Raw genomic sequence first — 27,978 nt, 5'->3', positions numbered from 1 at the left:
AGACTCCGCTGATCCACATCCAGCCTCAGCCAGTACTAACACAGACAGTATTTGCTGATGCCGGCTGTACTAACACAGACCCAGTACTGGCAGCTTCAGCAAGTACTAACACAGACCCAGTACAGCTGGCTTCAGCAAAAACTAACACAGACCCAATACAGCTGTCTTCAGCAAATACTAACACAGACAGTATTTGCTGATGCCGGCTGTACTATCACAGACCCAGTACTGGCAGCTTCAGCAAGTACTAACACAGACCCAGTACTGGCAGCTTCAGCAAGTACTAACACAGACCCAGTACAGCTGGCTTCAGCAAATACTAACACAGACCCAATACAGCTGTCTTCAGCAAATACTAACACAGACAGTATTTGCTGATGCCGGCTGTACTAACACAGACCCAGTACTGGCAGCTTCAGCAAGTACTAACACAGACCCAGTACTGGCAGCTACAGCAAGTACTAACACAGACCCAGTACAGCTGGCTTCAGCAAATACTAACACAGACCCAATACAGCTGTCTTCAGCAAGTACTAACACAGACCCAGTACAGCTGGCTTCAGCAAATACTAACACAGACCCAATACAGCTGTCTTCAGCAAGTACTAACACAGACCCAGTACAGCTGTCTTCAGCAAGTACTAACACAGACCCAATACAGCAAGTACTAACACAGACCCAGTACAGCTGTCTTCAGCAAATACTAACACAGACCCAATACAGCTGTCTTCAGCAAGTACTAACACAGACCCAATACAGCTGTCTTCAGCAAGTACTAACACAGACCCAGTACAGCTGTCTTCAGCAAATACTAACACAGACCCAATACAGCTGTCTTCAGGAAGTACTAACACAGACCCAATACAGCTGTCTTCAGCAAATACTAACACAGACCCAGGTGAGGTACAGGCAGCCTCAGCCAGTACTAGCACAACCAGATGTGTACAGCCAACGTCAGATACAAGCAGCTCAGACCCTAATAGAACAGTTCCTGCTCCACCAAAGTTAATGCGCAGACTGGATTTTTCTTACCCTAAAGACAAGTCTAGAGCAGGTTTCCATTCAGGCTTATTACAGAGACAGCTGTCAAATGGGGAAAATATTACCAGGAGCTGGCTTTCATATTCAATCAAAAACAACGCTGTGTATTGTTTTTGCTGTAAGTTATTTTCTACAAAAGACTACAAAATAATAAAGGAAGGCGTGAATGACTGGTCAAATATCACCGCCATTCTGAAACACCATGAGGGTAGTCCTGAACACACAGACAATATGAATAAGTGAAGAGAACTTGATCTGCGCCTAAGTCGGGGACAGACTCTTGACCAAATATAAATTACAATTTTGGAGGTTGAAAGAAAGACATGGCGGGATGTCCTTACACGTTTAATAAGTATCACCCAGTCTCTGGCTGAAAGAAGCCTAGCATTCAGGGGTTCAGACAAACTCTTCCAACCAGACAATGGAAACTTCCTAAAAGAGGTAGAATTTTTGGCAAAAATTTGACCGTAATGGAAAATCTCAGCAAAATGAAAGATGGCGAGACACATGCTCATTACCTTGGGAAGCGCACACAGAATGAGCTGATACAGATTGTAAGTGACAAGATTCTGGAAGCAATAGTGACTCAAGTAAGAGAGTCAAAGTACTTCTCCATTATCTTGGACTGTACACCTGACATTAGTCACCAGGAGCAAATGTCTAAACCCTGTCATTGCAGATGCTGCCAAATCTTCAAAAGATGCAGTTGGGTATGTGGAAAAGCTCTTCACCTTCTTTTCAGCTGGCACACAAAGATGGAGTGTTTTGAAGAAACACGTGAACATAACCGTGAAGTCATGGAGTGACAAGATGGAAGAGTAGGCTCCAAAGTGTTCATGCAATCAGGTATCAGGCTTCTGAGGTTCAGGAGGCATTACTGGAAGACAGACAGACGAGCAACGATCCTGTGGCCAAAGTGGAGTCACAAGCACTTGCAGAGGAAGTTGGGTCCTACAGCTTCTTGATTTGCTGTGTCGTATGGTGTGAGATACTGACAATGACAAACAAGGTGAACAAGCTCCTCCAATCCGCCTCAATGCAGTTGGATATCGCAGTAAATTTAATCTCAAATGCAAAGGCCTCCCGCACTACATACTGGGAAACTGGATTCTCTGAGGCCCAGACAACAGCCAAAAGCATTTGTGAAGAAATTAATGTGGAGGCTGTTCTGAAAGAGAAGAGACTGAGAAACAGCAAGAGGCATTTCAGCTGTTGAACCAGTGACTGATGAACTGAAAAACCTTGAAGTCAACTACTTCAACATTGTGGTCGACTCTGCTGTGACATCCATGGATGAGAGATTTGAAACACTCAATCAGGTGAAAACTAAATATGGAGTGCTGCTGAACTTCAGCACTGCCTCTCAGATGTCCAGAAGGCTCACTGCATGGAGACACTAACCTTCAGAGATGACTGTGATATCAGTGGAATGGATCTGGCACACGAGATTCAGAATTTACCCTGATCTGCCATCAGATAAGATGACTGCCTGTGAGCTGCTTTCCTTTCTCTGTGAAAAACCTGGAGGAACTCTATCCTAGCCTTTGGATAGCCCTAAGAATTGCAGTCATCCTACCAGTAACATCGGCAGAGAGGAGCTTTTCAAATGAAAGCTCATCAAAAGCTACCTGAGGTCTTCCATGTCACAGGAACGTTTGAGTGGTCTGGCCCTCATGAGCATAAATCATGACGTGGGGAAACACATGTGCTATGATGACATCATTGATGATTTTCCCTCAAGAAAGTGCAGAAGAGGAAGATTTTAATTCAAACGTTCAAATGTTTACACACTTAGTAACATTTAAGATTGTATGGCAGAAGTGCATTTGTGTAAATGACTGCGTAACTAACTATGTGACATACTTCTCCATTTCTTCCAGACAGACTGGTGCCCATGTTGATGTTGAAAATGCCCAGGCTGTAGAGGGAATCAAAGCTAATCACACAGCTGTATAGGTTTTATTTTGCTATTTTAAAGACATATAGCTTCAGCCATAGCCTATAGGCTTATGTTTACATTGTATAGACAAAGCTAATTGTATAAATTGTGACGGATGGACTAATTACCAGGCAGTAGAGCCAAAGCTCAGTGTTATATTTTATTATTTTCTACAATTGACATTTTCTACAATTTCTTATTTATGTTAATATTCACTTATCTTAAGATAAGATTAAGATTATATTCAATAAATATTGTTTGTTTATACCTCATTCTGTATAGGTCTACTTATTCTTAGACTGACAGATGGAGCAAACTTTTTTAAAGGAGGGAGGATTGTAGTGGGAGCACTGGGGTGTGAGTTGTGACTGTGTGGCAATGGTTTACATGGCTCACGTGTCAGGTAGGAGGGCCCCTTAGCAGAATTTTGCTTAGGGCCTCAGGGAGGTCAGGACCGGCTCTGAGTGGACATCTACCTTATTTTTCTTTGCTGATGACATTTTGCCACCTGAACTTTTTTAAATAACAAAAGAAAGTTTGCTAGCTGCTAGCCATGTGAAAACTAATCTCATCTTCAGTGCCGCCATGGTTTTGAATTTGGCGGGAGAGGCGAGGGGGGGTTGTCTGGCGCTCAACTAATAACATGAAACTCCGGCAAAATCATGAAAGCCCAATGGCTAATCAGGACTGACATACCTTGAATTACTGTACAACATTGCAGTGAATATCAATGCAATTTCGTAACCAATGCATGGAATTCTTTTCTCCAGTTTAAAAAAAAAAGAACTGTCGAAAATAAGTGAGATAATAAACATCAAGCCAAGGCTTGGCATTAATTTTTTTTTAATTTATTTTTTTGGGGGGGCGTGCCAAGGCAAATACCCTCACATGTGTGCCTTAGGTTGCCGACCCCTGCTGTACAGTATACTTGCTTATTTTGTCACATATACTGAAATTAGTTTAACTATTAGAATTTTAACAACCAGGAAATGACGGAGAGAATTCTGTATTGTGCATCTTCAAATTAATAATAAATACCCTACTGATTCTCAGTGCCGATTTTAGAAAGTAAATCTTGGTGCGGCCAGAAAAAAAAAAGTGGGATGCATGCCAGCAAAGTCACTACACAACACTAAACAATACATTAATTGCACTAAACAATCACTGTGACACGGTGCCTACATAAAGCTGACCCAACAGCAGAGTCCCAACAGCAGTCCCAACACCTTACCAAGGCTATAGTGTTCTAATGTGGTTAGCCATAAAGATGACAAGGTAGTTCACACATTCATAAATTAGGGTTACAATATAAACAAATGTCCCATTTCTGGTTAGTCCATAGTTAGTTTTCGTTTCGTATTAGAGTGTGTTTACAGGAATCGTTTTCAATACCTATAAGTCACATGATTTCCTAAGAAAATGTTTCTGCAGTGAGGTGTCCTTGTATATATGTCAACAAGATGCATAACTACACAAAAATGCCAAAGGTGGAGCTGTGGCTGTTTATATTCAGAACCACATTCCTGTAAAGCTTAGAGAGGATCTCAACAAAAGAAAGTGGGATGCATGCCAGTAAAGTCACTACACAACACTAAACAATACATTAATTGCACTAAACATTCACTGTGACAACCGGTGCCTACATAAAGCTGACCCAACAGCAGAGTCCCAACAACAGTCCCAACACCTTACCACTGATACACCTGGCTGTCAGGGGAGCCTTGTCTGGCAGCGAAACCGTTCATTCAGCCTCATTTACTGCCTTTAAAAAAAAACATAGCTGATATGGCTGACTTCCCTAAACAAATGTGGTTTCTACTGACAATTGAGATGTACAAACTATGGCATAAGGGGCCAACAGGCGGATAAGAGGCAATCTATAATTTTGATTAAGACATTAATGAGCGAGCTAGTCAATATAACTATTTGTTTAGCACTTTTGAAATGTACAGCGACAGAATTCAGAACATGGACCGTTCTTAGTGTTCTCCCTGTACACCAAGTCAGAACCGTAGGATACATAAAAGGGGCATATAAGCAGACAATGAAAGCTCTTACAATATTCACATTTCTCAAAAACAGGTTAAAGGCTACATGTGCACCACCAAGTCAGAACAGTAGGTGAAATTCAGAGGTGAAAATAGACCAAATGATTAGTAGCCCATGTGCCTCACCCTAACAGCTTACTACACAACATACACTTAGTATTACTTTCTTAGCTACAGTATACATATCTCCCTGGCATATTACATCATTTATGCAGCAGCATACAAGACATTTTTGGACTCACCTTGTTGTGCTGTGTTCACTTGAACAGGAAGGTGGTGTGGCGGTTAGGGTTAGGGTTTGTCATCAAACTTTATTAAAGTCTGGCATTCTCTGGATTTATGGTGCTTTCAAGACAATTGGGAACTCGGGGAAAAAAGGTCCAATCATTATGATGTCAGTGATCTTCAGGTCGTAGCTCTAGAAAGAGGCCCGAGTTCCGGATTTACAATTCCGAGTTGGATGAAAGTTCAAAACTTATTTTGCCAGTTGTAGCTCGTTTTTCCCAACTTCCCAGTTGTCTTGAACTCACTAAAGTCAAATTTTGCAGTTCCAAGTTAAGTTGTTTTGAGCGTGGCACAAATCATGCTTCATTAACAGCATGGCCAATGTTGAATGTTTATCATTTTAAACTTGGAGAAGAAACCCTTAGACTTGGGACCACACAGCCACTCCACTGAATAGCAGGCTAATGATGGATTTGCAATGCTTGCAGTTAGCCAATGATACCTTCCAAACCACTCATTGTTGAATTAGCGATTTCCATCTTGTTTATGGCCGATGAGCACTGATATATATATTTTTTTTTTGCCAAGAATGTGGGGCTCAAATCTGAATGACGGGTCGCCACTGCTGATTCGTGAAGAACATAACTCATGAGGCATTTCTAAGTTAAGTTCAACTATGGTACCCCATCACAACCACGAATTTGAGAGCGCTTTTACTCCGTACGTTATATTCCAAAAATAATTGCCCACTTATAACATTACGGTACGTACAGGCATGTCAAACGTCCCGAAGGAAGTACAATTTTAAGTGCTGTCAATTGTACGGTTACTCTTGGCAATATTTGCTTCATCCGTCACACCCTTTTCATAGTTAGCTAGTTAAATACAACTAACTCCTCAAGCATCTTTAGATAGCAAATCAACGATACACACGGAAATACTGTCGCCGGAGAAGAGTGAAACCAAGTCGATTTTCTAGCTAAGCAAGCAGTGATTTTAGTTTGCGGCTTACCTTTATCATTCGCAGTATGTCAGGCACATCTTTGGATTCAGCGTTCCGTATTTTAAAATTGGTCATTTGCTTATTTTATATTAATAAGAGCTGAACAGTCGACTTAAAAGCTAGCTAGTTATCTAACGTTAGCTACCTTGCTGGTTCTATTCAAACCAAGTCCCTTTAAGCTAAATGTTCGCTAGATATATTGAAGGACATTGTGGAGAGGTTAGATTGGAGGCGCCTTTTTATCCCAGTGTTGTGTGAGCCAGCCCATGCGCTGGTTGTTGTTGTTTTTTTACACAAGGCGTGTCTGTTGTACTGTCATAAATGCATCAGAGGCTTCATTACACAGTGGCGTGTGTTTACGGTTGCCAAGGGAAGCCAGGCGTCCCCAAAAAATGGATCAATGTTATTATATGTTTTTGTATTATTGTTTTTCATAATTTTCCTAAAATTCCCAAGAGGCTCAATGTCTCACATGATACACATCCGAGCTTGCGAAATTACGCACCCCTCTGTCTCTACGGTGTAGGCCACCCCATCTATCTGATGCTGTCTGTTCCAAACGAACATGACATTGTTGCCGCCCGTAGCATTGAAGACTAGGGAAGTCACCGAGCATTTGGACGCCAATCAGTGTTAATATAAAATGAGCGACCTCAACTGTGAATGGTCCTGGCGCACCAAAAAAGAAAGTGTCAAGGGAAAGCAGCGTGGATTTTGGTGTCACTCCTATCAAATCCCATTGAGAGCACACATAATTGACAGAAAAACTAGAGTTGTTGCATCATGTTATGTTGTTGTCCTCCAGTGGCTAGATAGCAAAACTTGGCCCTTTCCTAAATTAACCATGGATGGAGATAGGGATTTGGACTTGTGGTTTTACTTAATTCTCCATACTGACCAATGATTATAAAGGCGATTCTGATCCAACTATTAATTCATACATTGTTGTGCCCCTGGCCTGAGATGTTGGAAGTTCTATGTGTAGCTATATGTAGAAGGCTAATGTTAACTAGCTAACGTTGCACATGAATGGAAGTTAAGCGAGCGAGAAAGCATTTTAGCCAGGTAGCCTAGGACAACAAAAAACAAGTGTGCACTGTATAACAGTGATAGACAGTTTCTCAACATGAAAGGGAGGATGACATTGGCGTTTCTCTACAAGTAGGGTGAGTCAACATGTTTTTCTACTTGCACGAACGCGCACGCACACAGAAATCAGAACCATGGACAGTCACATCATATTTAGCTTACTTTGATTGGACTTATTGGAGACTGTCGCCGAAGGAGATGTCTCCCGTTTTACGATCCCGTAACCAATTGTGCATGTTTTTTCGCGTTATTTGTAACTTAGTTTGTACATAATCTGTTGTTGTTTTAGTGCTGATGTTTACTTATTTGTTATTTTTATTTTCTACTTATCTATTTTTTTACTTAACACTTATCTTTTCTTAACTTCTTGAAGCATTTTTGGTTAAGGGCTTGTAAAGTAAGCGTTTCACTAATGTCTACACCTGTTGTATTCGGCGCATGTGACAAATAACATTTGATTTCGATTTAAGTCGTTTTTGGTATCTTTTAGTTGTCACTGTATTAGACTTAGCAGAGGTGATTTGATGATGTTGAAATTGAAATGGTGCTGGAATAGTGAAGGCATCAAGGCAAAGGGTGGCTACTTTGAAGAATCTCAAATATACATATTTTGATAACTTTTTTTGTTACTACACAATTCCATGTGTGTTATTTCATAGTCTCGATGTCTTCACTATTATTCTACAATGTAGAAAATAGTAAAAAATAAAGAAAAAAAATTGAGTAGGTGTCCAAATTTTGTCTGGTACTGTATGTTTGTAAACATACCACTAAAAAGTGCCATAGTAACTGAGTGTCCATATAGCTGTACCATGATATTTGCATTGCTACTAAGTCAACCTCCAATTGTTTGCTACTATTCCACCCGCTAACCCCCCCCCCCCCCCCAATCTCAAGTTGGGTTGGCATCCCAGTGACCGGCAGACCACCCCTGTTGTCTCCCCGGATCCCAGGGCCTCAGAGACCAGGACCCATCCTTTGAAAAGAGCACACAGTGCCACCCACAGAACAGAAGCAGATCAACCGCCAAAAGCATTTGCAACACCTTCACCTCAAATTGTATTATATATATATATATATATATATATATATATAGTTATCAAAACACATACATACATACAGTTGAAGTCTGAAGTTTACATACACCTTAGCCAAATACATTTAAACTCAGTTTTTCACAATTCCTGACATTTAATCCTAGTAAAAATGCCATGTCTTAGGTCAGTTAGGATCATCACTTTATTTTAAGAATGTGAAATGTCAGAATAATATGAGAGTGATTATTTTCAGCATTTACTTCTTTCATCACATTCCCAGTGGGTCAGACGTTTACATACTCAATTAGTATTTTGTAGCATTGCCTTTCAATTGTTTAACTTGGGTCAAACGTTTCGGGTAGCCTTTCACAAGCTCCCCACAATAAGTTGGGTGAATTGTGGCCCATTCCTCCTGACAGAGCTGGTGTAACTGAGTCAGGTTTGTAAGCCTCCTTACTCGCACATGCTTTTTCAGTTCTGCCCAAAAATGTTCCATAGGATTGAGGTCAGGGCTTTGTGATGGCCACTCCAATACATTGACTTTGTTGTCCTGAAGCCATTTTGCAACAACTTTGGAAGTATGCTTGGGGTCATTGTCCATTTGGAAGACCCATTTGCAACCAAGCTTTAACTTCCTGGCTGATGTCTTGAGATGTTGCTTCAATATATCCACATAATTCTCCTCATGATGCCATCTATTTTGTGAAGTGCACCAGTCCCTCCTGCAGCAAAGCACCCCCACAACATGGTTGGTAGGGTGTTCTTCGGCTTGCACGCCTCCCCCTTTTTCCTCCAAACATAACGATGGTCATTACGGTCAAACAGTTCTATTTTTGTTTCATCAGACCAGAGGACATTTCTCAAAAAAGTACGATCTTTGTCCCCATGTGCAGTTGCAAACCGTAGTCTGGCTTTTTTATGGCGGATTTGGAGCAGTGGCTTCTTCCTTGCTGAGCGGCTTTTCAGGTTATGTCGATATAGGACTCGTTTTACTGTGGATATAGATACTTTTGTACCTGTTTCCTCCAGCATCTTCACAATGTCCTTTGCTGTTGTTCTGGGATTGATTTGCACTTTTCGCACCAAAGTACGTTCATCTCCAGGAGACATAACGCGTCTCCTTCCTGAGTGGTATGACGGCTGCGTGGTCCCATGGTGTTTATTCTTGCGTACTATTGTTTGTACAGATGAACGTGGTACCTTCAGGCGTTTGGAAATTGCTCCGAAGGATGAACCAGACTTGTGGAGGTCTCCAATTTTTTTCTGAGGTCTTGGCTGATTTCTTTTGATTTTCCCATGATGTCAAGCAAAGAGGCACTGAGTTTGAAGGTTGGCCTTGAAATATATCCACAGGTATACCTCCAACTGACTCAAATTATGTCAATTAGCCTATCAGAAGCTTCTAAAGCCATGACATTTTCTGGAATTTTCCAAGCTGTTTGAAGGCACAGTCAATTTAGTGTATGTAAACTTCTGACCCATTGGAATTGTGATATAGTGAAATAATCTGTCTGTAAACTATTGTTGGAAAAATTGCTTGTGTCATGCACAAAGTAGATGTCCTAACCGACTTGCCAAAACTCTAAATTTGTTAACAAGACATTTGTGGAGTGGTTGAAAAAACGAGTTTTAATGACTCCAACCTAAGGGTATGTAAACCTCCGACTTCAACTGTATGTATGTATATATTCAAAATCTTGTGTATCTTAATTTCCACAATTGACTAATAATATGCATAATAATGTAGGCAGTTCATGTGAAGGATTGTTACTTATAACCAGTCTTGCCATTAAAGTTTACATTTTTGGCAAGCAATCATTTTAGCAAACAATTATTGTGATTCATCCTATATTGTCCCTAACATCATAACCCCATAGAAACAGATATGGGACACACACACACACACACACACACACCTTTTCCCCCCACAAACAACCACAAGCTCAGATGTTCAACAGCTGTTCCATCTCCGAGCCCAACTCAAGAAAAGATGTACGACTTGATGTGCGACTACATATACAGGTGCAGCTGTTTGAGAAGGCATGCAAAATTTAGCAAAAATTGGGAAATTTGATTAACTAATGTGAAGTCCTAGCTGATGGAGATCAGGTACACCCCCTTCCCCTGAAACACACACACACACACACTGGTCCCCCGTTGTGAGCATTTTCCCAAGCATCTCTGTGCCACCAGGGCCAGAATAATTTGATTCACTGTTTGCATAGACCGCTTTTTCCCTTTGTAGGGCAGTTCAGGTGGCTGCCATTGCCCTTACCTGCCGCCTGTCCCTCCTATCGCCTGTGCTTGGCCCTCCTATGTTGAACGTAATAAACGTCTCTCTATCCACCGGATGTGTACCAAACTCACTAAAAGTGGCAGTAATAAAGCCTCTTGGAAAAGCCCAACCTTGACCCAGAAAATATAAAAACTATCGGCCTGGTTTTAGACCCAATCATAGTACTGAGACTGCACTTGTGAAGGTGGTAAATTACCTTTTAATGGCGTCAGACCGAGGCTCTACATCTGTCCTCGTGCTCCTAGACCTTAGTGCTGCTTTTGATACCGTCGATCACCACATTCTTTTGGAGATTGGAAACCCAAATTGGTCTACATGGACAAGTTCTGGCCTGGTTTAGATCTTATCTGTCGGAAAGATATCAGTTTGTCTCTGTTTGTGGATGGTTTGTCCTCTGACAAATCAACTGTACATTGGTGTTCCTCAAGGTTCTGTTTTAGGACCACTATTGTTTTCACTATATATTTTACCTCTTGGTGATGTCATTCGGAAACAAAATGTTAACTTTCACTGCTATGCAGCTGTACATTTCGATGAAACATGGTGAAGCCCCAAAATAGCCGTCGCTGGAAGCCTGTGTTTCAGACATAAGGAAGTGGATGGCTGCAAATGTTCTACTTTTAAACTCAGACGTTTGTTCTAGGTCCCAAGAAACATAGAGATCTTCTGTTGAATCTGACAATTAATCTTGATGGTTGTACAGTTGTCTCAAATAAAACTGAAGGACCTCGCCGTTACTCTGGACCCTGATCTCTCTTTTGACGAACATATCAAGACTGTTTCAAGGACAGCTTTTTTCCATCTACGTAACATTGCAAAAATCAGAAACTTTGTCCAAAAAAATGACGCAGAAAAATTAATCCATGTTTTTGTCACTTCTAGGTTAGACTACTGCTATGATCTACTGTCCGGCTACCCGGATAAAAGACTAAATAAACTTCAGTTAGTGCTAAACACGGCTGCTAGAATCTTGACTAGGACCAACAAATTTTATCATATTACTCCAGTGCTAGCCTCTCTACACTGGCTTCCTGTTAAGGCAAGGGCTGAGTTCAAGGTTTTACTGTTAACCTACAAAGCATTACATGGGCTTGCTCCTACCTATCTTTCCGATTTGGTCCTTCCGTACATACCTACACGTACGCTACGATCACAAGACGCAGGCCTCCTAACTGTCCCTAGAATTTCTAAGCAAACCTGGAGGCAGGGCTTTCTCCTATAGAGCTCCATTTTTATGGAATGGTCTGCCTACCCATGTGAGAGACGCAGACTCGGTCTCAACCTTCAAGTCTTTATTGAAGACTCATCTCTTCAGTAGGTCCTATGATTGAGTGTAGTCTGGCCCAGGAGTGTGAAGGTGAACGGAAAGGCACTGGAGCAACGAACCTCCCTTGCCGTCTCCGCCTGGCCGGTTCCCCTCTCCACTGGGATTCTCTGCCTCTAACCCTTTTACAGGGGCTGAGTCACTGGCTTACTGGTGCTCCTCCATGCCGTCCCTAGGAGGGGTGTGTCAATTGAGTGGGTTGAGTCACTGACGTGATCTTCCGGTCTGGGTTGGCGCCCCCCCTTGGGTTGTGCCGTGGCGGAGATCTTTGTGGGCTATACTCGGCCTTGTCCATCTCAGGATGGTAAGTTCCCGTGTGGCTCAGTTGGTAGAGCATGACGCTTGCAACGCCAGGGTTGTGGGTTCATTCCCCACGGGGGGACCAGGATGAATATGTATGAACTTTCCAATTTGTAAGTCGCTCTGGATAAGAGCGTCAGCTAAATGACTTAAATGTAAATGTAAAAATGTAAAGTTGGTGGTTGAAGATATCCCTCTAGTGGTTTGGGGGCTGTGCTTTGGCAAAGTGGGTGGGGAGTGGGTGGGGACCATACCTCAGGACTACCTGGCCTGATGACTTCTTGCTGTCCCCAGTCCACCTGGCCGTGCTGCTGCTCCAGTTTCAACTGTTCTGCCTGCGGCTATGGAACCCTGACCTGTTCACCGGACGTGCTACCTGTCCCAGACCTGCTGTTTTCAAATCTCTAGATACAGCCGGAGCGGTAGAGATACTCTGAATGATTGGCTATGAAAAGCCAACTGACATTTACTCCTGAGATGCTGACCTGTTGCACCCTCGACAACCACTGACCCTGCTGGTCATCTATGAACATTTGAACATCTTGGCCATGTTCTGTTATAATCTACACCCAGCACAGCCAGAAGAGGACTGGCCACCCCTCATAGCCTGGTTCCTCTCTAAGTTTCTTCCTAGGTTCTGGCCTTTCTAGGGAGTTTTTCCTAGCCACCGTGCTTCTACACCTGCATTGCTTGCTGTTTGGGGTTTTAGGCTGGGTTTCTGTACAACACTTTGAGATATCAGCTGATGTAAGAAGGGCTTTATAAATAAATTTGATTTGGGTAGGTCTTCCTGAAAACAATGGCGTAAGGGATAGTTAATTGCACTTCTGAAATGCCCCTAATCAAAAACCGCCTAAACCCAGCCATCAGAAAACACTGAAAATTGTACTTTTTTCAATGTGTCAATCACGCCCGTGTCATCTGGGACCCACGAGCTAAGCCCAAGGGACTACAAGGGAGGCACTTGAACATTCGCAGTGTCATTCCAAAAAGTGATCAAATTCAACATCTTACAGACTCCAGCCTTGACTTCCTCTGCCTTTCAGAGACATGGCTCCATAAAAACGCTCCATATGCTGCTTTGAATGTGCCTGGCTACAATGTTTTCAGGAGAGACAGGATTGAAGGAAGAGGGGGTCTGATGATTTACATTAAAGAACATATCCGATGTAAACAAATTGAGTGGTCATGTGATAATGAACTAGAATGTATTAAACGTTACTCTCTCCCCAAATGTCTTTTACCCTTATTGGAATTTACAGACCACCTTCCACCGGAAGTGTGTTTTTAATCAGTTTAATAACATGCGTAGGGAATGTGATTTTGGGAAAGAGGTCGTATTAAATGGGAGATTTTAACATTAATTATGAAGACAAGTCTTGTAAGAAAACCCTCAAATGGATCACTAATACCTTTTGACCTTACGCAGCTAGTTAAAGGGCCAACCAGCGTGACTTGTTGCTCTAAAACACAGATTGACCTGGTGTTCAGTAATAAACCAGAGAGAGTGACTAAATCATTCAATATGGTTACTGGGCTGTCTGATCATAATCTGACACTCATAGCCAGAAAGCTTTCCAAGAACAGGTCTAACATCTCTACTGGTAGCAAGCCCGATCAGCTCAGAATACCTAAGAGTCAATTAAATCATTTTCAAAAGGGAATTAAGGGAATTAACTGGAATGAACTCTTGTCCTATACAAATGTGGAAGCTGATAGTCAGGTTTTTCTATCCACAATTCAGACTACACTAAATGGCTTCCTAAAGAAAATCTAATCCAAACCTGGCCAAAAAAAGCACTCTTCCTTGGCTAAATGGAGAAATCTGGAAAACGATGAAAGAACATGCTCTAAAAACAGCCCTAAAGTCCAAATTAGAGCATGACAGGTAGGTTTGCCATGTTGAGAAATAAGGTGATGGAAGAAATCAGACAGGCCAAGGCAAACTTTTTTTAATCAACATAATTGGTGAAGCAAGGGAAAAATTCTAAATTGATCTGGGAGAATCTAAAAAAGTTAACAGAGAAAGACCATAGTAACACTGCAAAATGACTAAAAATCAACGTGAACGATAGTCTAATACAGAATGCAGTCGAAATATCAACAGCCTTCAATTCCTACTTTGTTGACTCTGTCAAGGTACTGACACAGAACCCCTCCACTGGTTTCTTGGGCTCAGTGCCAGTGAATTACACTCAACCTTTCTTCATCATTAAGGAGGTTTCTGAGTCAGAGATAAACAAGCTGATTAGCTCACTAAAGAACTCTAAAGCCAAATATGTGTTTGGGCTGGACTCTACCTTGCTTAAACTACAAAGATATACTAATTGGCCCCATTAAGTTCACCAACACATCTATTGGTCAGGGGGTGTTTCCAAAGGTCTGCAAGTCGGCCGTAATAACTGCTATCTGTAAATCAGGTGACCCTACTGACGTAACTACAGGCCCATTAGTATACTACCTGTGGTGTCAAAGGTTCCTGAAAGTGTGTAGCAGAGCAACTGATTGCCCACCTCAACAGCCCCTTCACATTACACTCCATGCAGTTTGGCCTCAGAACAAACACACCACAGAAATGGCCAACTACTTTCTTCTGGAAAATGTCCAAGATGGACAAAGGGGGTGGTGTTGGGTCTGTATTGCTAGACCTAAAGAAAGCTTCTGCTACTGTTACCCATGAGGTTCTCATCACAAAACTGACTAAGTTCAACTTTTCCCCTGATGCCTTGATGTATGAAATCATACCTTGAAGGTAAAACCCAGTGTGCCAGAGTGAGCAATGAAAATCAAACGTTGCTAAAAACCTGTTCTGACAGTTTACGTCATTAAAGAATATAATGTTCTAATGTGGTTAGCCATAAAGACGACAAGGTAGTTCACACATTCATAAATTAGGGTTACAATATAAACAGATGTCCCATTTCTGGTTAGTCCATAGTTAGTTTTCATTTTGTATTAGAGTGTGTTTACAGGAATACTTTTCAATACCTATAAGTCACATGATTTCCTAAGAAAATTTTTCTGCAGTGAGGTGTCCTTGTATGAATGTCAACAAGATGCATAACTACACAAAAATGCCAAAGGTGGAGCTGTGGCTGTTTATATTCAGAACCACATTCCTGTAAAGCTTAGAGAGGATCTCAACAAAAGAAAGTGGGATGTATGCCAGTAAAGTCACTACACAACACTAAACAATACATTAATTGCACTAAACAATCACTGTGACAACCGGTGCCTACATAAAGCTGACCCAACAGCAGAGTCCCAACAACAGTCCCAACACCTTACCACTGATACACCTGGCTGTCAGGGGAGCCTTGTCTGGCAGCGAAACCGTTCATTCAGCCTCATTTACTGCCTTTAAAAAAAAAACATAGCTGATATGGCGGACTTCCCTAAACAAATGTGGTTTCTACTGACAATTGAGATGTACAAACTATGGCATAAGGGGCCAACAGGCGGATAAGATGCAATCTATAATTTTGATTAAGACATTAATGAGCGAGCTAGTCAATATAACTATTTGTTTATCACTTTTGAAATGTACAGCGACAGAATTCAGAACACGGGCCGTTCTTAGTGTTCTCCCTGTACACCAAGTCAGAACCGTAGGATACATAAAAGGGGCATATAAGCAGACAGTGAAAGCTCTTACAATATTCACATTTCTGAAAATAGACCAAATGATTAGGGTGAGGCACATGGGCTACTAACAGCTTACTACACAACATACACTTATGTATACTGTAGCTAAGAAAGTAATACTATCTCCCTGGCATATTACATAATTTATGCAGCAGCATACAAGACATTTTTGGACTCACCTTGTTGTGCTGTGTTCACTTGAACAGGAAGGTGGTGTGGCGGTCCTTCGTGGGCAAATTTTGTCATCAAACTTTATCAAAGTCTGGCATTCTCTGGATTTATGGTGCTTTCAAGACAACTGGGAACTCGGGGAAAAAAAGGTCCAATCATTATGATGTCTGTGATCTTCAGGCCGTAGCTCTAGAAAGAGGTCCGAGTTCCGGATTTACAATTCCGAGTTGGATGAAAGTTCAAAACTTATTTTGCCAGTTGTAGCTCGTTTTTCCCAACTTCCCAGTTGTCTTGAACTCACTAAAGTCAAATTTTGCAGTTCCGAGTTAAGTTGTTTTGAGCGTGGCACAAATCATGCTTCATTAACAGCATGGCCAATGTTGAATGTTTATAATTTTAAACTTGGAAAAGAAACCCTTAGACTTGGGACCACACAGCCACTCCACTAAATAGCAGGCTAATGATGGATTTGCAATGCTTGCAGTTAGCCAATGATACCTTCCAAACCACTCATTGTTGAATTAGCGATTTCCATCTTGTTGTGTAATGTTAATGGCCGATGAGCACCGATATATTTTATTTTTTTTGCCAAGAATGTGGGGCTCAAATCTGAATGACGGGTCGCCACTGCTGATTCGTGAAGAACATAACTCATGAGGCATTTCTAAGTTAAGTTCAACTATGGTACCCCATCACAACCACGAATTTGAGAGCGCTTTTACTCCGTACGTTATATTCCAAAAATAATTGCCCACTTATAATAACATTACGGTACGTACAGGCATGTCAAACGTCCCGAAGGAAGTACCATTTTAAGTGCTGTCAATTGTCCGGTTACTCTTGGCAATATTTGCTTCATCCGTCACACCCTTTTCATAGTTAGCTAGTTAAATACAACTAACTCCTCAAGCATCTTTAGATAGCAAATCAACGATACACACGGAAATACTGTCGCCGGAGAAGAGTGAAACCAAGTCGATTTTCTAGCTAAGCAAGCAGTGATTTTAGTTTGCGGCTTACCTTTATCATTCGCAGTATGTCAGGCACATCTTTGGATTCAGCGTTCCGTATTTTAAAATTGGTCATTTGCTTATTTTATATTAATAAGAGCTGAACAGTCGACTTAAAAGCTAGCTAGTTATCTAACGTTAGCTACCTTGCTGGTTCTATTCAAACCAAGTCCCTTTAAGCTAAATGTTCGCTAGATATATTGAAGGACATTGTGGAGAGGTTAGATTGGAGGCGCCTTTTTATCCCAGTGTTGTGTGAGCCAGCCCATGCGCTGGTTGTTGTTGTTTTTTTACACAAGGCGTGTCTGTTGTACTGTCATAAATGCATCAGAGGCTTCATTACACAGTGGCGTGTGTTTACGGTTGCCAAGGGAAGCCAGGCTTCCCCAAAAAATGGATCAATGTTATTATATGTTTTTGTATTATTGTTTTTCATAATTTTCCTAAAATTCCCAAGAGGCTCAATGTCTCACATGATACACATCCGAGCTTGCGAAATTACGCACCCCTCTGTCTCTACGGTGTAGGCCACCCCATCTATCTGATGCTGTCTGTTCCAAACGACCATGACATTGTTGCCGCCCGTAGCATTGAAGACTAGGGAAGTCACCGAGCATTTGGACGCCAATCAGTGTTAATATAAAATGAGCGACCTCAACTGTGAATGGTCCTGGCGCACCAAAAAAGAAAGTGTCAAGGGAAAGCAGCTTGGATTTGGCGTCACTCCTATCAAATCCCATTGAGAGCACACATAATTGACAGAAAAACTAGAATTGTTGCATCATGTTATGTTGTTGTCCTCCGGTGGCTAGATAGCAAAACTTGGCCCTTTCCTAAATTAACCATGGATGGAGATAGGGATTTGGACTTGTGGTTTTACTTAATTCTCCATACTGACCAATGATTATAAAGGCGATTCTGATCCAACTATTAATTCATACATTGTTGTGCCCCTGGCCTGAGATGTTGGAAGTTCTATATGTAGCTATATGTAGAAGGCTAATGTTAACTAGCTAACGTTGCACATGAATGGAAGTTAAGCGAGCGAGAAAGCATTTTAGCCAGGTAGCCTAGGACAACAAAAAACAAGTGTGCACTGTATAACAGTGATAGACAGTTTCTCAACATGAAAGGGAGGATGACATTGGCGTTTCTCTACAAGTAGGGTGAGTCAACATGTTTTTCTACTTGCACGAACGCGCACGCGCACAGAAATCAGAACCATGGACAGTCACATCATATTTAGCTTACTTTGATTGGACTTAATGGAGACTGGCGCCGAAGGAGATGTCTCCCGTTTTACGATCCCGTAACCAATTGTGCATGTTTTTTCGCGTTATTTGTAACTTAGTTTGTACATAATCTGTTGTTGTTTTAGTGCTGATGTTTACTTATTTGTTATTTTTATTTTCTACTTATCTATTTTTTACTTAACACTTATCTTTTCTTAACTTCTTGAAGCATTTTTGGTTAAGGGCTTGTAAAGTAAGCGTTTCACTAATGTCTACACCTGTTGTATTCGGCGCATGTGACAAATAACATTTGATTTCGATTTAAGTCGTTTTTGGTATCTTTTAGTTGTCACTGTATTAGACTTAGCAGAGGTGATTTGATGTTGAAATTGAAATGGTGCTGGAATAGTGAAGGCATCAAGGCAAAGGGTGGCTACTTTGAAGAATCTCAAATATACATATTTTGATAACTTTTTTTGTTACTACACAATTCCATGTGTGTTATTTCATAGTCTCGATGTCTTCACTATTATTCTACAATGTAGAAAATAGTAAAAAATAAAGAAAAAAAATTGAGTAGGTGTCCAAATTTTGTCTGGTACTGTATGTTTGTAAACATACCACTAAAAAGTGCCATAGTAACTGAGTGTCCATATAGCTGTACCATGATATTTGCATTGCTACTAAGTCAACCTCCAATTGTTTGCTACTATTCCACCCGCTAACCCCCCCCCCCCCCCCAAATCTCAAGTTGGGTTGGCATCCCAGTGACCGGCAGACCACCCCTGTTGTCTCCCCGGATCCCAGGGCCTCAGAGACCAGGACCCATCCTTTGAAAAGAGCACACAGTGCCACCCACAGAACAGAAGCAGATCAACCGCCAAAAGCATTTGCAACACCTTCACCTCAAATTGTATTATATATATATAGTTATCAAAACACATACATACATACAGTTGAAGTCTGAAGTTTACATACACCTTAGCCAAATACATTTAAACTCAGTTTTTCACAATTCCTGACATTTAATCCTAGTAAAAATGCCATGTCTTAGGTCAGTTAGGATCACCACTTTATTTTAAGAATGTGAAATGTCAGAATAATATGAGAGTGATTATTTTCAGCATTTACTTCTTTCATCACATTCCCAGTGGGTCAGACGTTTACATACTCAATTAGTATTTTGTAGCATTGCCTTTCAATTGTTTAACTTGGGTCAAACGTTTCGGGTAGCCTTTCACAAGCTCCCCACAATAAGTTGGGTGAATTGTGGCCCATTCCTCCTGACAGAGCTGGTGTAACTGAGTCAGGTTTGTAAGCCTCCTTACTCGCACATGCTTTTTCAGTTCTGCCCAAAAATGTTCCATAGGATTGAGGTCAGGGCTTTGTGATGGCCACTCCAATACATTGACTTTGTTGTCCTGAAGCCATTTTGCAACAACTTTGGAAGTATGCTTGGGGTCATTGTCCATTTGGAAGACCCATTTGCAACCAAGCTTTAACTTCCTGGCTGATGTCTTGAGATGTTGCTTCAATATATCCACATAATTCTCCTCATGATGCCATCTATTTTGTGAAGTGCACCAGTCCCTCCTGCAGCAAAGCACCCCCACAACATGGTTGGTAGGGTGTTCTTCGGCTTGCACGCCTCCCCCTTTTTCCTCCAAACATAACGATGGTCATTACGGTCAAACAGTTCTATTTTTGTTTCATCAGACCAGAGGACATTTCTCAAAAAAGTACGATCTTTGTCCCCATGTGCAGTTGCAAACCGTAGTCTGGCTTTTTTATGGCGGATTTGGAGCAGTGGCTTCTTCCTTGCTGAGCGGCTTTTCAGGTTATGTCGATATAGGACTCGTTTTACTGTGGATATAGATACTTTTGTACCTGTTTCCTCCAGCATCTTCACAAGGTCCTTTGCTGTTGTTCTGGGATTGATTTGCACTTTTCGCACCAAAGTACGTTCATCTCTAGGAGACATAACGCGTCTCCTTCCTGAGTGGTATGACGGCTGCGTGGTCCCATGGTGTTTATTCTTGCGTACTATTGTTTGTACAGATGAACGTGGTACCTTCAGGCATTTGGAAATTGCTCCGAAGGATGAACCAGACTTGTGGAGGTCTCCAATTTTTTTCTGAGGTCTTGGCTGATTTCTTTTGATTTTCCCATGATGTCAAGCAAAGAGGCACTGAGTTTGAAGGTTGGCCTTGAAATATATCCACAGGTATACCTCCAACTGACTCAAATTATGTCAATTAGCCTATCAGAAGCTTCTAAAGCCATGACATTTTCTGGAATTTTCCAAGCTGTTTGAAGGCACAGTCAATTTAGTGTATGTAAACTTCTGACCCATTGGAATTGTGATATAGTGAAATAATCTGTCTGTAAACAATTGTTGGAAAAATTGCTTGTGTCATGCACAAAGTAGATGTCCTAACCGACTTGCCAAAACTCTAAATTTGTTAACAAGACATTTGTGGAGTGGTTGAAAAACGAGTTTTAATGACTCCAACCTAAGGGTATGTAAACCTCCGACTTCAACTGTATGTATGTATATATTCAAAATCTTGTGTATCTTAATTTCCACAATTGACTAATAATATGCATAATAATGTAGGCAGTTCATGTGAAGGATTGTTACTTATAACCAGTCTTGCCATTAAAGTTTACATTTTTGGCAAGCAATCATTTTAGCAAACAATTATTGTGATTCATCCTATATTGTCCCTAACATCATTACCCCATAGAAACAGATATGGGACACACACACACACACACACACACACACCTTTTCCCCCCACAAACAACCACAAGCTCAGATGTTCAACAGCTGTTCCATCTCCGAGCCCAACTCAAGAAAAGATGTACGACTTGATGTGCGACTGCATATACAGGTCATATACAGGTGCAGCTGTTTGAGAAGGCATGCAAAATTTAGCAAAAATTGGGACATTTGATTAACTAATGTGAAGTCCTAGCTGATGGAGATCAGGTACACCCCCTTCCCCTGAAACACACACACACACTGGTCCCCCGTTGTGAGCATTTTCCCAAGCATCTCTGTGCCACCAGGGCCAGAATAATTTGATTCACTGTTTGCATAGACCGCTTTTTCCCTTTGTAGGGCAGTTCAGGTGGCTGCCATTGCCCTTACCTGCCGCCTGTCCCTCCTATCGCCTGTGCTTGGCCCTCCTATGTTGAACGTAATAAACGTCTCTCTATCCACCGGATGTGTACCAAACTCACTAAAAGTGGCAGTAATAAAGCCTCTTGGAAAAGCCCAACCTTGACCCAGAAAATATAAAAACTATCGGCCTGGTTTTAGACCCAATCATAGTACTGAGACTGCACTTGTGAAGGTGGTAAATTACCTTTTAATGGCGTCAGACCGAGGCTCTACATCTGTCCTCGTGCTCCTAGACCTTAGTGCTGCTTTTGATACCGTCGATCACCACATTCTTTTGGAGATTGGAAACCCAAATTGGTCTACATGGACAAGTTCTGGCCTGGTTTAGATCTTATCTGTCGGAAAGATATCAGTTTGTCTCTGTTTGTGGATGGTTTGTCCTCTGACAAATCAACTGTACATTGGTGTTCCTCAAGGTTCTGTTTTAGGACCACTATTGTTTTCACTATATATTTTACCTCTTGGTGATGTCATTCGGAAACAAAATGTTAACTTTCACTGCTATGCAGCTGTACATTTCGATGAAACATGGTGAAGCCCCAAAATAGCCGTCGCTGGAAGCCTGTGTTTCAGACATAAGGAAGTGGATGGCTGCAAATGTTCTACTTTTAAACTCAGACGTTTGTTCTAGGTCCCAAGAAACATAGAGATCTTCTGTTGAATCTGACAATTAATCTTGATGGTTGTACAGTTGTCTCAAATAAAACTGAAGGACCTCGCCGTTACTCTGGACCCTGATCTCTCTTTTGACGAACATATCAAGACTGTTTCAAGGACAGCTTTTTTCCATCTACGTAACATTGCAAAAATCAGAAACTTTGTCCAAAAAAATGACGCAGAAAAATTAATCCATGCTTTTGTCACTTCTAGGTTAGACTACTGCTATGATCTACTTTCCGGCTACCCGGATAAAAGACTAAATAAACTTCAGTTAGTGCTAAACACGGCTGCTAGAATCTTGACTAGGACCAACAAATTTTATCATATTACTCCAGTGCTAGCCTCTCTACACTGGCTTCCTGTTAAGGCAAGGGCTGAGTTCAAGGTTTTACTGTTAACCTACAAAGCATTACATGGGCTTGCTCCTACCTATCTTTCCGATTTGGTCCTTCCGTACATACCTACACGTACGCTACGATCACAAGACGCAGGCCTCCTAACTGTCCCTAGAATTTCTAAGCAAACCTGGAGGCAGGGCTTTCTCCTATAGAGCTCCATTTTTATGGAATGGTCTGCCTACCCATGTGAGAGACGCAGACTCGGTCTCAACCTTCAAGTCTTTATTGAAGACTCATCTCTTCAGTAGGTCCTATGATTGAGTGTAGTCTGGCCCAGGAGTGTGAAGGTGAACGGAAAGGCACTGGAGCAACGAACCTCCCTTGCCGTCTCCGCCTGGCCGGTTCCCCTCTCCACTGGGATTCTCTGCCTCTAACCCTTTTACAGGGGCTGAGTCACTGGCTTACTGGTGCTCCTCCATGCCGTCCCTAGGAGGGGTGTGTCAATTGAGTGGGTTGAGTCACTGACGTGATCTTCCGGTCTGGGTTGGCGCCCCCCCTTGGGTTGTGCCGTGGCGGAGATCTTTGTGGGCTATACTCGGCCTTGTCCATCTCAGGATGGTAAGTTCCCGTGTGGCTCAGTTGGTAGAGCATGGCGCTTGCAACGCCAGGGTTGTGGGTTCATTCCCCACGGGGGGACCAGGATGAATATGTATGAACTTTCCAATTTGTAAGTCGCTCTGGATAAGAGCGTCAGCTAAATGACTTAAATGTAAATGTAAAAATGTAAAGTTGGTGGTTGAAGATATCCCTCTAGTGGTTTGGGGGCTGTGCTTTGGCAAAGTGGGTGGGGAGTGGGTGGGGACCATACCTCAGGACTACCTGGCCTGATGACTTCTTGCTGTCCCCAGTCCACCTGGCCGTGCTGCTGCTCCAGTTTCAACTGTTCTGCCTGCGGCTATGGAACCCTGACCTGTTCACCGGACGTGCTACCTGTCCCAGACCTGCTGTTTTCAAATCTCTAGATACAGCCGGAGCGGTAGAGATACTCTGAATGATTGGCTATGAAAAGCCAACTGACATTTACTCCTGAGATGCTGACCTGTTGCACCCTCGACAACCACTGACCCTGCTGGTCATCTATGAACATTTGAACATCTTGGCCATGTTCTGTTATAATCTACACCCAGCACAGCCAGAAGAGGACTGGCCACCCCTCATAGCCTGGTTCCTCTCTAAGTTTCTTCCTAGGTTCTGGCCTTTCTAGGGAGTTTTTCCTAGCCACCGTGCTTCTACACCTGCATTGCTTGCTGTTTGGGGTTTTAGGCTGGGTTTCTGTACAACACTTTGAGATATCAGCTGATGTAAGAAGGGCTTTATAAATAAATTTGATTTGGGTAGGTCTTCCTGAAAACAATGGCGTAAGGGATAGTTAATTGCACTTCTGAAATGCCCCTAATCAAAAACCGCCTAAACCCAGCCATCAGAAAACACTGAAAATTGTACTTTTTTCAATGTGTCAATCACGCCCGTGTCATCTGGGACCCACGAGCTAAGCCCAAGGGACTACAAGGGAGGCACTTGAACATTCGCAGTGTCATTCCAAAAAGTGATCAAATTCAACATCTTACAGACTCCAGCCTTGACTTCCTCTGCCTTTCAGAGACATGGCTCCATAAAAACGCTCCATATGCTGCTTTGAATGTGCCTGGCTACAATGTTTTCAGGAGAGACAGGATTGAAGGAAGAGGGGGTCTGATGATTTACATTAAAGAACATATCCGATGTAAACAAATTGAGTGGTCATGTGATAATGAACTAGAATGTATTAAACGTTACTCTCTCCCCAAATGTCTTTTACCCTTATTGGAATTTACAGACCACCTTCCACCGGAAGTGTGTTTTTAATCAGTTTAATAACATGCGTAGGGAATGTGATTTTGGGAAAGAGGTCGTATTAAATGGGAGATTTTAACATTAATTATGAAGACAAGTCTTGTAAGAAAACCCTCAAATGGATCACTAATACCTTTTGACCTTACGCAGCTAGTTAAAGGGCCAACCAGCGTGACTTGTTGCTCTAAAACACAGATTGACCTGGTGTTCAGTAATAAACCAGAGAGAGTGACTAAATCATTCAATATGGTTACTGGGCTGTCTGATCATAATCTGACACTCATAGCCAGAAAGCTTTCCAAGAACAGGTCTAACATCTCTACTGGTAGCAAGCCCGATCAGCTCAGAATACCTAAGAGTCAATTAAATCATTTTCAAAAGGGAATTAAGGGAATTAACTGGAATGAACTCTTGTCCTATACAAATGTGGAAGCTGATAGTCAGGTTTTTCTATCCACAATTCAGACTACACTAAATGGCTTCCTAAAGAAAATCTAATCCAAACCTGGCCAAAAAAAGCACTCTTCCTTGGCTAAATGGAGAAATCTGGAAAACGATGAAAGAACATGCTCTAAAAACAGCCCTAAAGTCCAAATTAGAGCATGACAGGTAGGTTTGCCATGTTGAGAAATAAGGTGATGGAAGAAATCAGACAGGCCAAGGCAAACTTTTTTTAATCAACATAATTGGTGAAGCAAGGGAAAAATTCTAAATTGATCTGGGAGAATCTAAAAAAGTTAAGAGAAAGACCATAGTAACACTGCAAAATGACTAAAAATCAACGTGAACGATAGTCTAATACAGAATGCAGTCGAAATATCAACAGCCTTCAATTCCTACTTTGTTGACTCTGTCAAGGTACTGACACAGAACCCCTCCACTGGTTTCTTGGGCTCAGTGCCAGTGAATTACACTCAACCTTTCTTCATCATTAAGGAGGTTTCTGAGTCAGAGATAAACAAGCTGATTAGCTCACTAAAGAACTCTAAAGCCAAATATGTGTTTGGGCTGGACTCTACCTTGCTTAAACTACAAAGATATACTAATTGGCCCCATTAAGTTCACCAACACATCTATTGGTCAGGGGGTGTTTCCAAAGGTCTGCAAGTCGGCCGTAATAACTGCTATCTGTAAATCAGGTGACCCTACTGACGTAACTACAGGCCCATTAGTATACTACCTGTGGTGTCAAAGGTTCCTGAAAGTGTGTAGCAGAGCAACTGATTGCCCACCTCAACAGCCCCTTCACATTACACTCCATGCAGTTTGGCCTCAGAACAAACACACCACAGAAATGGCCAACTACTTTCTTCTGGAAAATGTCCAAGATGGACAAAGGGGGTGGTGTTGGGTCTGTATTGCTAGACCTAAAGAAAGCTTCTGCTACTGTTACCCATGAGGTTCTCATCACAAAACTGACTAAGTTCAACTTTTCCCCTGATGCCTTGATGTATGAAATCATACCTTGAAGGTAAAACCCAGTGTGCCAGAGTGAGCAATGAAAATCAAACGTTGCTAAAAACCTGTTCTGACAGTTTACGTCATTAAAGAATATAATGTTCTAATGTGGTTAGCCATAAAGACGACAAGGTAGTTCACACATTCATAAATTAGGGTTACAATATAAACAGATGTCCCATTTCTGGTTAGTCCATAGTTAGTTTTCATTTTGTATTAGAGTGTGTTTACAGGAATACTTTTCAATACCTATAAGTCACATGATTTCCTAAGAAAATTTTTCTGCAGTGAGGTGTCCTTGTATGAATGTCAACAAGATGCATAACTACACAAAAATGCCAAAGGTGGAGCTGTGGCTGTTTATATTCAGAACCACATTCCTGTAAAGCTTAGAGAGGATCTCAACAAAAGAAAGTGGGATGTATGCCAGTAAAGTCACTACACAACACTAAACAATACATTAATTGCACTAAACAATCACTGTGACAACCGGTGCCTACATAAAGCTGACCCAACAGCAGAGTCCCAACAACAGTCCCAACACCTTACCACTGATACACCTGGCTGTCAGGGGAGCCTTGTCTGGCAGCGAAACCGTTCATTCAGCCTCATTTACTGCCTTTAAAAAAAAAACATAGCTGATATGGCGGACTTCCCTAAACAAATGTGGTTTCTACTGACAATTGAGATGTACAAACTATGGCATAAGGGGCCAACAGGCGGATAAGATGCAATCTATAATTTTGATTAAGACATTAATGAGCGAGCTAGTCAATATAACTATTTGTTTATCACTTTTGAAATGTACAGCGACAGAATTCAGAACACGGGCCGTTCTTAGTGTTCTCCCTGTACACCAAGTCAGAACCGTAGGATACATAAAAGGGGCATATAAGCAGACAGTGAAAGCTCTTACAATATTCACATTTCTGAAAATAGACCAAATGATTAGGGTGAGGCACATGGGCTACTAACAGCTTACTACACAACATACACTTATGTATACTGTAGCTAAGAAAGTAATACTATCTCCCTGGCATATTACATAATTTATGCAGCAGCATACAAGACATTTTTGGACTCACCTTGTTGTGCTGTGTTCACTTGAACAGGAAGGTGGTGTGGCGGTCCTTCGTGGGCAAATTTTGTCATCAAACTTTATCAAAGTCTGGCATTCTCTGGATTTATGGTGCTTTCAAGACAACTGGGAACTCGGGGAAAAAAAGGTCCAATCATTATGATGTCTGTGATCTTCAGGCCGTAGCTCTAGAAAGAGGTCCGAGTTCCGGATTTACAATTCCGAGTTGGATGAAAGTTCAAAACTTATTTTGCCAGTTGTAGCTCGTTTTTCCCAACTTCCCAGTTGTCTTGAACTCACTAAAGTCAAATTTTGCAGTTCCGAGTTAAGTTGTTTTGAGCGTGGCACAAATCATGCTTCATTAACAGCATGGCCAATGTTGAATGTTTATAATTTTAAACTTGGAAAAGAAACCCTTAGACTTGGGACCACACAGCCACTCCACTGAATAGCAGGCTAATGATGGATTTGCAATGCTTGCAGTTAGCCAATGATACCTTCCAAACCACTCATTGTTGAATTAGCGATTTCCATCTTGTTGTGTAATGTTAATGGCCGATGAGCACCGATATATTTTATTTTTTTTGCCAAGAATGTGGGGCTCAAATCTGAATGACGGGTCGCCACTGCTGATTCGTGAAGAACATAACTCATGAGGCATTTCTAAGTTAAGTTCAACTATGGTACCCCATCACAACCACGAATTTGAGAGCGCTTTTACTCCGTACGTTATATTCCAAAAATAATTGCCCACTTATAATAACATTACGGTACGTACAGGCATGTCAAACGTCCCGAAGGAAGTACCATTTTAAGTGCTGTCAATTGTCCGGTTACTCTTGGCAATATTTGCTTCATCCGTCACACCCTTTTCATAGTTAGCTAGTTAAATACAACTAACTCCTCAAGCATCTTTAGATAGCAAATCAACGATACACACGGAAATACTGTCGCCGGAGAAGAGTGAAACCAAGTCGATTTTCTAGCTAAGCAAGCAGTGATTT

General features: G+C 41.7%; 1 protein-coding gene across 2 annotated transcripts in view; it reads right to left on the bottom strand.

Moving 5' to 3' along the window:
• The window catches only part of LOC139531604 (diamine acetyltransferase 1-like), a 93,411-nt gene extending 86,865 nt beyond the window's left edge, over positions 1-6,546 (bottom strand). Inside the window, exon 1 of one of the 2 annotated variants that reach the window (XM_071328209.1) lies at positions 6,266-6,546. In XM_071328209.1, coding sequence (XP_071184310.1) covers positions 6,266-6,331 — 66 coding nt within the window. In that variant the 5' untranslated portion in view covers positions 6,332-6,546. The remainder of the gene's footprint in view (positions 1-6,265) is intronic. The other variant, XM_071328208.1, reaches the window with a different exon arrangement.
• Between the last annotated feature and the right edge of the window lie 21,432 nt (positions 6,547-27,978).

The sequence above is a fragment of the Salvelinus alpinus genome, chromosome 10 (genome assembly GCF_045679555.1).
Source record: "Salvelinus alpinus chromosome 10, SLU_Salpinus.1, whole genome shotgun sequence".
Taxonomy (NCBI): domain Eukaryota; kingdom Metazoa; phylum Chordata; class Actinopteri; order Salmoniformes; family Salmonidae; genus Salvelinus; species Salvelinus alpinus.
The sequence above is the reverse complement of the archived record's forward strand: the minus strand, read 5'-3'. Positions and strand labels throughout refer to the sequence as shown.